This window comes from Tasmannia lanceolata, unplaced genomic scaffold (assembly GCF_043159265.1).
Source record: "Tasmannia lanceolata isolate RefF3 unplaced genomic scaffold, GAP_Taslan_0.1 ptg000008l, whole genome shotgun sequence".
Lineage (NCBI taxonomy): Eukaryota > Viridiplantae > Streptophyta > Magnoliopsida > Canellales > Winteraceae > Tasmannia > Tasmannia lanceolata.
The window spans coordinates 57,780,928-57,795,552 of NW_027518685.1; the positions used below are offsets into that span (position 1 = coordinate 57,780,928).

General features: G+C 40.2%; 1 protein-coding gene across 5 annotated transcripts in view; it reads right to left on the minus strand.

Annotated features, from left to right (window-relative positions):
• The window catches only part of LOC143885388 (copper ion binding / methyltransferase), a 55,351-nt gene that overhangs the window by 7,853 nt on the left and 32,873 nt on the right, over positions 1 to 14,625 (minus strand). For all 5 annotated transcript variants that reach the window (XM_077389538.1, XM_077389539.1, XM_077389540.1 and 2 more), the window contains 5 exons: positions 12,623 to 12,720; positions 11,059 to 11,142; positions 2,847 to 2,927; positions 2,312 to 2,416; positions 2,142 to 2,237 (listed from right to left, as the gene is read on the minus strand). In XM_077389538.1, the coding sequence (XP_077245653.1) occupies positions 2,142 to 2,237; positions 2,312 to 2,416; positions 2,847 to 2,927; positions 11,059 to 11,142; positions 12,623 to 12,720 (464 nt within the window). The remainder of the gene's footprint in view (positions 1 to 2,141; positions 2,238 to 2,311; positions 2,417 to 2,846; positions 2,928 to 11,058; positions 11,143 to 12,622; positions 12,721 to 14,625) is intronic.

Genomic DNA, 14,625 nt, shown 5'->3' on the forward strand with positions numbered 1-14,625 from the left:
CCAGGGCCTGCAGGCCGGCAGGTATTGGAGGTGTTTTGAGAGGCTCAAATGGGGATGCTATTTGGGCCTTCTCGGGGCCTATAGGGACATCAGACTCAAATGGGGCGCAGGTAAGAGCTGCGTATCAAGGATTATTATATCTAGATCATGGATTACTGAGTAGAATAATTATAGAAGGAGACTCAATGAATGTGATTTGATGGCTAAGAGGGATGGTGGTACCTCCATGGCGCTTTACTAGCTTTTTTGACGAGATTTAGGACTGGTTAGGAGGATCCTCAATAGTGTTCAATCATGTCAGGAGATATGCAAACGGCGAAGCAGACAGATTGGCTCGACAAGGAGTAGGGAAACAAGGGATCGAACTGTTTGACTTTCAGCTTGTACTTTTGTTGCTTTTTCTTGCCTTAGTAATCTTTTATCTTCTTCCATTGTACTCTTGCTGGACCACCTCGGTCTTTTCTTTTGAATGAAACTTCTACCATTAAAAAAAAATCTCCTTTTTTGCTAAGCAATAAGTAGTTTGAACACTAATTGATTGACTAAGCAAACGAAAGCCCTTCAACATAGGGACTCATTCTGATCCGATTGATTTGAAGTTTTAGGATATGGTCGCTAGTTTCAAGAAATTGCGGTTAATATAATCTGTAATTGATAAGTTTATAGATGATGTTCTTGCCAATGCTTATAAAGGCTAGTTTTCCTCCTTAGCAAGCTACTTTGCTAAAGTTAGATTAGCAGTAGGTTTATTGTCATGGTAAGATGTTTTAGGCTCATTGGTAAACTCGAATATAAGCTGCAGGATCTAATCTAGAGGAGCGAGAGCAAGTTTGAAAATCCAAAAGTTTCATTTCCTTCTTGCTCATCAATCTAAAATCAAGACAAACCGGGCACTACGGCGAGACATGAAAACATATAATCCCATTCCAACCTCAATATGTGGAATCATCTTGTGCCGTAGATTGCTTGGGAGACATGGTCTCCATCTATAAAGATTCATATCTTATTGAGTGGAATCGATCTAGCCCCTAGTGATCCAAATCTAGATCCAGGGATCAAAATCTAGGTATCCAGTCAATGAAGTGGAACCAAGGTTTAAATTTCGGTTTCGGTTTCGGCCATTAGAGAAACAGAAACATTTCGGTTTCGGTGCGAAATTTCAGCTGAAATCTTGTAAAATCATGGAAATATTTCGTACGAAATCACAACCAAATCCAGGAAAGATTCTTCGCCACTGATTTTCTTTTTTCTTTTTTGTCGGTTATTTTTTTTTTTTGAAATATTTAAAAGAATCTCGTTGTTCTTCTCTTTTCTGTGATTGAAGTTGATTTTTGCCAAGGTTCGTTGCTCTTTTTTTCTTTGAATGGTAGCTTTGTTGCGTTTTTATATATTTGAAAAGTTGCATGTTTTGCATATTTCGAGCGAAACATTAATGAAATACCAAAATTTCAGGCGAAATCTTGTAATTTTCTGAATCCAAGCGGATTTCATTTTGGTGGTAGCCGAAATCGAAATATTTTGGCCATTTCGTTTTGTTTCAGCCGAAATTTAAAACCATGAATGGAACCATACTCATCGATGGTAAAGGCAAAGGTGGATTAATTGGGTCAGAGGAACTTTCCAATAGATCTAAATCAGAGAATATTCGTTCAATTGTACAAGTCACAGGATTGATCCATACCGGCTCATTTTTTCATAACTCTTTCGGAATAATGTAAGGCGTTTTATGGTAATCGGCAAGCTCTAATATAAGCTACAAGATCTAGTCTATTATAATTCGTTTGTAATGGGACGTGGAACTTCTTCTTCTTTTTTATGACATAGGGTATCCCCACCCCATTTTAGGACGGGAAGATATTTCGTGTGCTTTCTTCTCTGTAGGCTGTACCAATAAACTGAGTTCTCTAATAAATCTTCTATATTTCTATTTGTTGATTGAGATTTTTGCTTTGCAACACAGTTTGTCACCTAGTGAACATCTTTCAAAAACCATGTTTCAAATAAAACCTTTTCAAGTGGTAAAATACTAGAACATAGTTTAAAGAATACCACACCTTGTACGACATCTTTCAAAAACCATGTTTCAAATAAAACCTTTTCAAGTGGTAAAATACTAGAACATAGTTTAAAGAATACCACACCTTGTACGCACGTTGTGATGATGTCCTCTCTAAGCGCTGAACAAAATGACAATATTTTCCTGAGTTCTCCAGTGGACAAGCTCCATCATGAGCACACTACAAGGAAGCTTTGTCAAGAGAGTGCAGTTAAGAAAACATAAAGCATATACAAGAGAAAATATGAAACTCACCGGAGCGACTACAAATGCACCACTTTTGACAGCTGCTGTATTAGCAGGAGTATTTCTAGTGTCCATTGAAGCCTCACTGGCTGCATTATCAGACTTACGGCATTTCTTGGTAGCCATAAATGTATAATCAGTACAAGTAGAAATGGACACTTGAGAAATTAAGTATAGAAATTACATAGAATGAACTAATAAATATAAATGAACATGACGGAAGATTCTGATGATCAAATAAACAGGCATCCTTAAGGCCCTGTTTGGATTGCAAGATTTATTTGGAAAAGTTTGCAAAAGAAAAACTTTTCCAAAATTTCATGTTTTTCCGATGTTTGATTAAACATAAAAAGGTGGCTTGAACGACCAAAGTTCAAGTTTTATTCATAGGGAACTTTGATTTATAATCTTATCCCTACAATTTATCATTTCCCTCTAAATTGGGGAAATATAAAAAAATTCTTCGGAAAAAATTTTCCTTGAGAAAAGTTTTTCCTGCAATCCAAACAGGGCATAAGGGATTGATAGGAAAAAGGCAGCTTACCCTTTTCTCCATCCATAAGATATGAGATCGCATTTGACAAATGATGCTTGATCCTTGCGGAGTTCCAGGCTCAACTAAAACCTAGCCAACAATTGACCATTTATTCAGACAAAATAATCAAGAGTTCTAGCCAAAGAAAATGTCTTAACAAAACTGAAAACATTTTCGCCATTAATAGCAATGTTCTCATCTCCTCCAAAGAAAATAACTATTGTATATGTGATTATTTTAGGGAAATGATATCAGCACAACCATGTGATGTAGGACCGGGAAGCGAAGTAGAAGAAAGGGAAGAGAAATAGAAGAAAGAGGAGAAGAAGAGTAGAAGAGAAGAATTTAGGGAGAAGTAGAGAGAGAAGAAGAAGAATAGACGAAAGGAGAAGAAACCTGTAGAGGGGACAGGCTAATCAATCTTTATTCAATAATCATCAAAAGTTAAAATTCCTAATACAATGAGGCCTATATATAGGCAATACAATGGAAATAACATTCCATGGAAAATAAAATCATAGAAACTAATAACATGGAAACAAAAATCCTAGGAACTAAATAATATGGAAATAAATCCCTAAAAGTCCTAGAGGGCAAATATGCCACTTATTTGGCCTACAATCTGCATCATATTAACTCGACCTCGAGTTCTAGTCCACCTGGATCAAATATGTAGATGAGCAACTCGAGCAATAGTAGTAGTAACACATCAAATTCTCTCATGTATAATGCGCGTGATAACAATAAGAAGCATCTAAAATGTAGGCAAAACAAGAGGGAAAAAATCGACCATGTAAAATCATAAGAATATGAATCGCTCTGAAGAAGTAAGCTAGCTGGAAAGATAGCAACGTACTCCTCCTCGACTGGAGTGATGGTCAAGGGAAGCATCAATCCCTACTCTAGAAGGTCAATCTGTAGCAAGCCTCGACAAAACATTTCAAGAATACTCTGCTCGGTAGTCTCATCTAGACCAGCTGAACCAATCGCTGCAAATGATAAAGCCTCCTGATCAATATGTGTAACAAGCTCCTCTGTCTCAGCACAAAACACGACAATCTGCTCAACCGGCTCAACGATAGGGAAATCCTCAACAATATACTTTCGATCATCCGTCTCAGGTAATGGCTCATCAGTCAGGTCACTCGCCTCTGACTTATGACGGTGCTCGGTCGGCGCTGTCAAAGGATCAACCTCACATGCCTCTTCCACAATAACTGTCTCGACTGCGAAAGTGTCAAGCTGTCTCTCTAGATGCTCGACAACTGGTGTTAGGGAAATCTCTGAATCCGTATGCTCGTCGACGTCGGCCTCAACAATCACTGGACTCTCTCACTCAATATCTGCCATTATGGACTCAGTATCTGACATAATAAAAAACTCAACCATAATGATCTCATCAACAATGTCAGCTGGATCATCAGGCGGCTCCGCAATAGTGTTAGCAAAGTCCATCGCATGCATGCAACGCTCGTGATATCTGTTTTCTGCTTCAATTTATGCTTCTCGTGCATGTAAAATCATAAGAATACGAACCGCTCTGAAGAAGTAAGCTAGCTGCAAAGATAGCAACGTACTGCTCCTCGACTGGAGTGATGGTCAAGGGAAGCATCAATCCCTACTCTAGAAGGTCAATCTTTAGCAAGCCTCGACACAACATTTCAAGAATACTCTGCTCGGTAGTCTCATCTAGACCAGCTGAACCAATCGTTGCAAATGATAAAGCCTCCTGATCAATATGTGTAACAAGCTCCTCTGTCTCAGCACAAAACACGACAATCTGCTCAACGATAGGGAAATCCTCAACAATATACTTTCGATCATCCGTCTCAGGTAATGGCTCATCAGTCAGGTCACTCGCCTCTGACTTATGACGGTGCTCGGTCGGCGCTGTCAAAGGATCAACCTCACATGCCTCTTCCACAATAACTGTCTCGACTGCGAAAGTGTCAAGCTGTCTCTCTAGATGCTCGACAACTGGTGTTAGGGAAATCTCTGAATCCGTATGCTCGTCGACGTCGGCCTCAACAATCACTGGACTCTTTGACTCAATATCTGCCATTATGGACTCAGTATCTGACATAATAAAAAACTCAACCATAATGATCTCATCAACAATGTCAGCTGGATCATCAGGCGGCTCCGCAATAGTGTTAGCAAAGTCCTTCGCATGCATGCAACGCTCGTGATATCTGTTTTCTGCTTCAATTTATGCTTCTCGTGCATGTAAAATCATAAGAATACGAACCGCTCTGAAGAAGTAAGCTAGCTGCAAAGATAGCAACGTACTGCTCCTCGACTGGAGTGATGGTCAAGGGAAGCATCAATCCCTACTCTAGAAGGTCAATCTTTAGCAAGCCTCGACACAACATTTCAAGAATACTCTGCTCGGTAGTTTCATCTAGACCAGCTGAACCAATCGTTGCAAATGATAAAGCCTCCTGATCAATATGTGTAACAAGCTCCTCTGTCTCAGCACAAAACACGACAATCTGCTCAACCGGCTCAACGATAGGGAAATCCTCAACAATATACTTTCGATCATCCGTCTCAGGTAATGGCTCATCAGTCAGGTCACTCGCCTCTGACTTATGACGGTGCTCGGTCGGCTCTGTCAAAGGATCAACCTCACATGCCTCCACCACAATAACTGTCTCGACTGTGAAAGTGTCAAGCTGTCTCTCTAGATGCTCGACAACTGGTGTTAGGGAAATCTCTGAATCGGTGTGCTCGTCGACGTCGGCCTCAACAATCACTGGACTCTCTGACTCAGTATCTGCCATTATGGACTCAGTATCTGACATAATAAAAAACTCAACTATAATGATCTCATCAACAATGTCAGCTGGATCATCAGGCGGCTCCACAATAGGGTTAGCAAAGTCCTTCGCATGCATGCAACGCTCGTGATATCTGTTTTCTGCTTCAATTTATGCTTCTCGTGCATGTAAAATCATAAGAATACGAACCGCTCTGAAGAAGTAAGCTAGCTGGAAAGATAGCAACGTACTCCTCCTCGACTGGAGTGATGGTCAAGGGAAGCATCAATCCCTACTCTAGAAGGTCAATCTTTAGCAAGCCTCGACAAAACATTTCAAGAATACTCTGCTCGGTAATCTCATCTAGACCAGCTGAACCAATCGTTGCAAATGATAAAGCCTCCTGATCAATATGTGTAACAAGCTCCTCTGTCTCAGCACAAAACGCGACAATCTGCTCAACCGGCTCAACGATAGGGAAATCCTCAACAATATACTTTCGATCATCCGTCTCAGGTAATGGCTCATCAGTCACGTCACTCGCCTCTGACTTATGACGGTCCTCGGTCGGCTCTGTCAAAGGATCAACCTCACATGCCTCTGTCACAATAACTGTCTCGACTGTGAAAGTGTCAAGCTGTCTCTCTAGATGCTCGACAACTGGTGTCAGGGAAATCTCTGAATCGGTATGCTCGTCGACGTCGGCCTCAACAATCACTGGACTCTGACTCAGTATCTGCGATTATGGACTCAGTATCTGACATAATAAAGAACTCAACTATAATGATCTCATCAACAATGTCAGTTGGATCATCAGGCGGCTCCGCAATAGTGTTAGCAAAGTCCTTCGCATGCATGCAACGCTCGTGATATCTGTTTTCTGCTTCAATTTATGCTTCTCGTGCATGTAAAATCATAAGAATACGAACCGCTCTGAAGAAGTAAGGTAGCTGCAAAGATAGCAACGTACTCCTCCTCGACTGGAGTGATGGTCAAGGGAAGCATCAATCCCTACTCTAGAAGGTCAATCTTTAGCAAGCCTCGACAAAACATTTCAAGAATACTCTGCTCGGTAGTCTCATCTAGACCAGCTGAACCAATCGTTGCAAATGATAAAGCCTCCTGATCAATATGTGTAACAAGCTCCTCTGTCTCAGCACAAAACACGACAATCTGCTCAACCGGCTCAACGATAGGGAAATCCTCAACAATATACTTTCGATCATCCGTCTCAGGTAATGGCTCATCAGTCAGGTCACTCGCCTCTGACTTATGACGGTGCTCGGTCGGCTCTGTCAAAGGATCAACCTCACATGCCTCTGCCACAATAACTGTCTCGACTGTGAAAGTGTCAAGCTGTCTCTCTAGATGCTCGACAACTGGTGTTAGGGAAATCTCTGAATCGGTATGCTCGTCGACGTCGGCCTCAACAATCACTGGACTCTCTGACTCAGTATCTGACATGATAAAAAACTCAACTATAATGATCTCATCAACAATGTCAGCTGGATCATCAGGCGGCTCCGCAATAGTGTTAGCAAAGTCCTTCGCATGCATGCAACGCTCGTGATATCTGTTTTCTGCTTCAATTTATGCTTCTCGTGCATGTAAAATCATAAGAATACGAACCGCTCTGAAGAAGTAAGCTAGCTGGAAAGATAGCAACGTACTCCTCCTCGACTGGAGTGATGGTCAAGGGAAGCATCAATCCCTACTCTAGAAGGTCAATCTTTAGCAAGCCTCGACAAAACATTTCAAGAATACTCTGCTCGGTAATCTCATCTAGACCAGCTGAACCAATCGTTGCAAATGATAAAGCCTGCTGATCAATATGTGTAACAAGCTCCTCTGTCTCAGCACAAAACACGACAATCTGCTCAACCGGCTCAACGATAGGGAAATCCTCAACAATATACTTTCGATCATCCGTCTCAGGTAATGGCTCATCAGTCAGGTGACTCGCCTCTGACTTATGACGGTGCTCGGTCGGCGCTGTCAAAGGATCAACCTCACATGCCTCTGCCACAATAACTGTCTCGACTGTGAAAGTGTCAAGCTGTCTCTCTAGATGCTCGACAACTGGTGTTAGGGAAATCTCTGAATCGGTATGCTCGTCGACGTCGGCCTCAACAATCACTGGACTCTCTGACTCAGTATCTGCCATTATGGACTCAGTATCTGACATAATAAAAAACTCAACTATAATGATCTCATCAACAATGTCAGCTGGATCATCAGACGGCTCCGCAATAGTGTTAGCAAAGTCCTTCGCATGCATGCAACGCTCGTGATATCCGTTTTCTGCTTCAATTTATGCTTCTCGTGCACGTCGGGCGGCTGCTTTTCTTTAACGAGAAGCAGCTTCTTCTCGTCGAGCAGCTTCTTCACGCATCAATTGTTTTTCATACCGATATGCCATTAAGAAATAAATACCCAAAAACTCATCACGGACCTCCTCCCATCGACGGAATAGAGGCCTGCCTCCGTGACGACGGTCCGTGACTCGACGTATCCATAACCTCTGGGCTTGTCGTCGTACAGTTTCTCTTGCTCTGTAGATGGTCGCTCGGTGATCGTAGCCGTACTACTCATGATATGCATCCAGAGCATAGATCCACCGTAGACATGCATCCTCGTAATAACTATAGTGAGTGCGGCCTTCGAAATATTGATCGTCGTACCCGTCAAAATATGGAACATATGGCGGAGCCATTGGGATCGGCGTCGAAAAATGAAATCAACCGTATGACTTGTCTGTCATGTCAAAAGAAACACAATGCCTGTCTCGGATCTCAAATCGGACTGTCGAATGGCTCGGATCTGCGATCGGACCAAAACGGACAGACGATGATAGTTGGTCGTTGTAGTGCTTGCACTCGTTGTTTATTGCGGAAAGTAGACTTGATATACGCGAAAAGTTGTCACGAACAACTTTCGTGTTGATGGCGAAACCCAATTTTGAGCGGAAATGGCTTGGGTGAGGAGAGAAAATGAGATGGGGAGGAGAGAGAATGTAGAGATGACAGAGAAATTATTTTTCTTTCTTCTGTCTTTTTTTATGTTTTTTTATTTGGGGGGTGCCTAAAGGTAAAAAAGAGGGGTGAACACTTACCTTATAAATAAGGTAAGTGATTAAATAAAGGTGGTGGTGGTCCAAGGAAATAAAGGGGGTGGAATATGCTGTGTATTAATATAAGAGGGTGCACAAGGAAAAAAAAAAGGGGTTAACCTAGTTATTTTTCTTCGCTACAGAAACTTACTAACCTTTCCTTTAAGGCCACAAAACTTTCTCCGCTTGGTATCTTTGCTTCTCCTTTTTGTATGACATGTACAGCCTAAAATAAAGGCAATATATCTACCTTACCTTATTAGCCTTATCTGTTACTCATAAGGATGACTTCCTTTCCGTTTTTTGCACTTTATTAGTGGTCATGTGAACCACTCATAACTTTAAAAAAGGGAGATCTCCTTTACCTGTAACCTGCAGTTGCTGGTCAAGTGAACTTAAGTTACAGGTTACCTCATAACTTTTCTCATGACTCCTAACCTATAATTGTAGGTCACACGTAACTTAGCTTTTCTTTCGGTTACCTGCTACTTCAGGTGACACAAAAGTTGCCTTCTCTGGGAAGCTTCGTCGATTAAAATAAGAGAAGGTAACTTAACTTTCTCAGTTCCCTATCCAAATAAGAACCTCTACGGGTTTTTCTCCTTCCTCCCGAGAGAAGCTGGTAACTTAACTTTCTCAGTTCCCTATCCAAATAAGAACCTCTACGGGTTTTTCTCCTTCCTCCCGAGAGAAGCTGGCCGGAGAAGAAACCGGCAACGCTAGGGCTCAGTAGGAGAGGGGTTTCCGACGGATGAGAGTAGAAGGAACGGTGGCTGCTTCCATGATTGAAATCCTGTCCTCTGACAATGGGTTTTTTGGGACTGAGATTAGGGTTTGATGCTGTTGTGTGGTGAAAACCCAAGTCCAAGTGACTAGTTTCAGTCGGTTGGGATTAAAGGGGATCTTGGGCTGAGTTTTAGGGTGTCTCGGGTAGGCTTAGGTGCCTGTTTATAGGATGGAATCTGCTGTTATTTAGGAGGGTTATGGCCTGAGAGAAAAGGAGGCTGGGCTGAGATTAAGGCTAGGGGTGTTGGTAGAGGGTTTGGGCTGAAAACAGGGACTGGTTTGGGGAGGATTGGGCTGCAAGGGGTGGATTGGGTCCTTTGAATTAGAGTTATAGGAGAGTTTTGGGTGGAAACAAGGCTGAGAACAAGGGGTTTTTAGATTGGATTTGGGAACAGCAAGATGGATTTTGGTCAAAGACTCGCTCATGGCTCTCGGAAAAACTCAGATCTTTTGCTCTGATACCAAATTTGATGTAGGACCGGGAAGCGAAGTAGAAGAAAGCGAAGAGAAATTGAAGAAAGAGGAGAAGCAGAGTAAAAGAGAAGAATTTAGGGAGAAGTAGAGAGGAGAAGAAGAAGAATAGACGAAATGAGAAGAAATCTGTAGAGGGGAGAAGCCAATCAATCTTTAGTCAATAATCATCAAAAGTTAAAATTCCTAATACAATGAGGCCTATATTTAGGCAATGCGATAGAAATAGCATTCCATTGAAAATAAAACCCTAGAAACTAATAGTATGGAAATAAAAATCCTAGAAACTAAATAATATGGAAATAAATCCCTAAAAGTCCTAATGGTATGCCACTTATTTGGCTTATAATCTGCATCACTATGTTTTGTTATATGCACAGCCCTAGCTTGTTTTTTCATTTTTCAATTGGCTTGTGAAAGCTTTTTTGGAACTGTGATAACTTTTTGACAGCTATTCAAATACTAAAAGACAAGCTAGGACTATGCCTATAACAACGAATGGTTGTCCTGATGTAATTTCCCGTATTTTATTATTAAGATCCACTTTATAAAGGTAAGATTTTAGAAACTGAATACCCGTGCCTCCAGCCTCAACCATAGACCACACACCCATGTGATCCTTCGTGTTCACACCGTTTACCTTTATCTCCAACTAACAGGACTGAACCCATGTAAGAATATTTCCGACACATTCATAAGGGTTTTATGGAGAAACATTTATATAGTAGGGTTTCTTACAATCATCAATCTTTATGGAAGTGCTAGTGTATGATCCAATCTGATCAATTTCAAAATCATTTCAAACATTCCCTAGCTCCTCAACACCCGCCTAGCATACAGTAACTCAACAGCAAATGGTACATCCCTACCCCGAGAACATTTTAAAATGTTTGGATCAGGTACTTGTTAACCACATAACATAATTTTGTAAAGCAAATGTAATAGAAATAAAATAGCCTCAAACAGCTTATGGACATTGTGAAGACTTCCCTACCAAATAATATGAAATCAGATCATAAAAAAGAGAGGCATCAAATAGAAATACATTCGCTAGAAAGATATGGAAGCCAGTATGAATTAAAGCTAGTGTTCTTACCAGGACATCTCTTGTAAGATCCCAAAGTTGACGAACTATGGTGATTCGGTCTTTCAGTGACGGTATCTCTCCGAGTACATAAGACTTCATTTCAAAGTTCCAACAAGAAATATTAAGTTAGCACCAGTACTTCAGCAAAGAAATCGTATTTCAAACACAAGAAAAAAAACAGTAAATGAGCACTGATGGAAACTAAATTAAGGACTAAAATGAACAGAGCAAACAAAATACATATCTCAAATCCTCAAAAAAAATAAAAATAACAAAATAAAAAATAAAAATCCCCGGCTATCTCAAACAGTTCATAAACAAATTAGAATTATATTTAAACAAACAATGAAGCCTTTTCCCCACAATCACTAAAAAGCACACCCATGCATGTGCCAAGTCAGTTTTCATTTTTAGGAGAAGTGGGCCCAGTGGCAAACCCCAAAATATCAATGAAAATCTCTTTCATAGTTTACTTGCCACAAACTTGGGAGGAGAGACAAAATCTTGGCAAGATTTGTTCTTGTTTTTTTTCACTCTTTCGATCTTTTTGTTATTTAAGCTGGGACAGAAACTAGTGTATCCAAGCCGAGAAGGTTTAATACCTAAAATCGCTTTGGTAACTATAAGAAAATGCATGGCTGGAAGAATCAGCATTTGTTGGGCTCTTCACTTTCCCCGTGTTATTTGATGTCATCATACGTGTCACACAGGCGCTTGCTGAGACACCAATTGTGGGGTAATTTGACTGACAAAAGCAGAAGGCTCCCACCTCAATTTCAAGCAATCAACTGCAACAAGGGACGGTAGTTTCGACTCCTAGCAAATGAAAACCCAATTTTTTCCTTGAGGAGGACACATGAGAGTAGGGATAGGTATATCAAACAAAGGCCAGAAACATTTTTTTGGATTGAATACATCTCTCTCTTCAATAGATTGGTCAGATCAAAATCACAATAATTTTATTTCTAGGTTTATCCCTTTCAAGTAGATCATTTCCTATCTTTTTATGCTCTTTGCCTTTTTCCTGACAAAGGCTTAGTTGAGTAGTTGAGTTGAGAGCCCTTTTCATGACTAACAAAATCAGACAATTGTTTCCATGAGTTCATTGAGAAATATCGGATGATATACAGAGCACTTTTTCAAAGAAACTATCACATTAGAAATAATAACCATCACATAATGAAATTCATAAGTCATTATGATTATCCACATGAATAAATGTAGATGAAAGAAAACAAACTGAAAAACCACACTAAAAAACAGCATTGAAGGAAAAAGAAGCTACACATCTCTCTATTAAGAAACATAAAAGTCCAAACAATTGCATAAGAATCAATGTTACCATTCTGAAAAAAAAGAAAAAAAGAAAAGAAAGGTATCTATGTTATATCTCAACTCAACTCAACTCAACAAAGCCTTTGTCCCAAACTAGTTGGGGTCGGCTAACGGTATCTATGTTACATATTCAAGAAAATACATAGATGCTAAAGAAACAAATATGAACCCATATTTGCCACAAAATTAATTAAAGAAGTGCAGAAGGCATAGCGAAAAATGTATTTAAAAAACTTACAGCGATTACAAGGTCATGCACTCTGTCGGGCTTTAAAAGTTTTTGAGTTAATGCTTGAATGCTATCATAGCTATGAATAAGAGGCAAGTCCTTCAAATCTACTCCAAACCAAACATCATGTTGTTAGAAATCCACTTCAGCATTTACAACCATAAACTCACTTTCCAGTGACCAGTTCTTGACAGCTAAAATATTATGCAAAAATATACACGCATACATACATACATACATTTATGCAACATGATATATATATATATATATATATATATATATATATATATATATGAGAAAACATTTCCTACACACTTGTGTAGGTAAGTTACCTACACACTAGCTTAAAATACAGTGGGGGCCCACATTGTTTGGGTGATCCAAACCATTCATTTGAATGGTCCTCACATAGATAGGGTGTCCACAAAAAATCAGATCCATAGGATCATCCCAACCATTCAAACTATGGAGGCAAAAAATGGACTAATTTGTGAAGGTTTATACACGTCCATTTTACCTCCACAAATCGTAGGGTTGGGATGATCCTATGGATCTGATTTTTTGTGGACACCCTATCTATGTGAGGACCATTCAAATGAATGGTTTGGATCACGCAAACAATGTGGGCCCTCACTGTATTTTAAGCTAGTGTGTAGGTAACTTACCTACACAAGTGTGTAGGAAATGTTCTCTCTCTCTCTCTCTCTCTCTCTCTCTCTCTCTCTCTCTCTATATATATATATATATATATATATATATATATATATATATATAGAAAACCATCCTGTGTGTGTGTATAATGATCACATCGCTTCATTCATGGATAAAATCAGAAAGTTGACAATGCAATTAATCACAATTTCCTTATATAAGTGGGAAATGGCATTATTCGGCATTCTAGGTTTGGTGGTCGCTTTCTATAGCCGCGCTTTAGGCTATTGAAAACTCAGTCACTTTCTATAGCCGCGCTTTAGGCTATTGAAAACTCAGTCACTTTCTATAGCCGCGCTTTAGGCTATTGAAAACTCAGTCAATAACCCATAAAAGGGCAGCCCAGTGCACGAGGCTCCCGCCATTGCAGGGTCAGGGGAGGACTAGATGTACACAGCCTTACTCCTGCTTTGCAGAGAGGCTGTTTCCATGACTCGAACCCGTGACCACCAGGTCACAATGGAGCAGCCTTACCGTTGCGCCAAGGCTCGCCCTCAATAACCCATGTGTAATATAATTAATAGAAGCTTTATAGAATGATAAATTTCCATTGTGCAAGTTGAGACTGATTTCTATCATTAGGTGGTCGAGCACGATAAAAGAATTTCAGGCAATGTCAGTGGATGATGTACATTGAAATTGGAAGACGGTTTACATGAGATCTCTAGGGATGGATAAGGTCCCGATAACATTAAGCTAAATTTTAATGGAAGCCCATTGTCAAGAGGTGACAACTGGTCTCACTTGATCCCATTTGATAGACCCCAAGGGCACCCAACATAAGCATGGAGGAGTAGAGAAATTCCAAAAGTACAAATGTGTGCAAGACACCTAGAAGGTCCGGAAGTGCGTAGATATTTGTAGAGACGTCTAAAAGTTCTAGAAAATTTTTGAGGATACTTTGTAAAATATGTATGGATAACTCTACTGACTCTGGAAGTTTCTAGGATAATCCTGGACCATTGGATGATTGTCACATGATCAGGACCCATCATTAGTGTAGAAGGGAGCCTACATAAAGAGTTGAGCTTCTCTTTGGAAATCACCACTAAGACATTTTAAACCTCTGAAACTCAGAGCATCAAGCCTTATAAGCTCTCCATAGAGTAATACAAGTCATCTTCTTATTCACTCATGTGCTTCCTTGTATGAGTCTAAGTGTCCTTGTTGCCTAAGGCCAAGGCTAGGTCACTTTGGTTAGGCTGACTCAAGGCAAATGTTGGGGCGTTGGTGGGCTCGTCATAGTACCAGAGCAGGTTTTCTACGACAGTGACCAGTGGGCTTCTGCGTTAGTAAGAGAG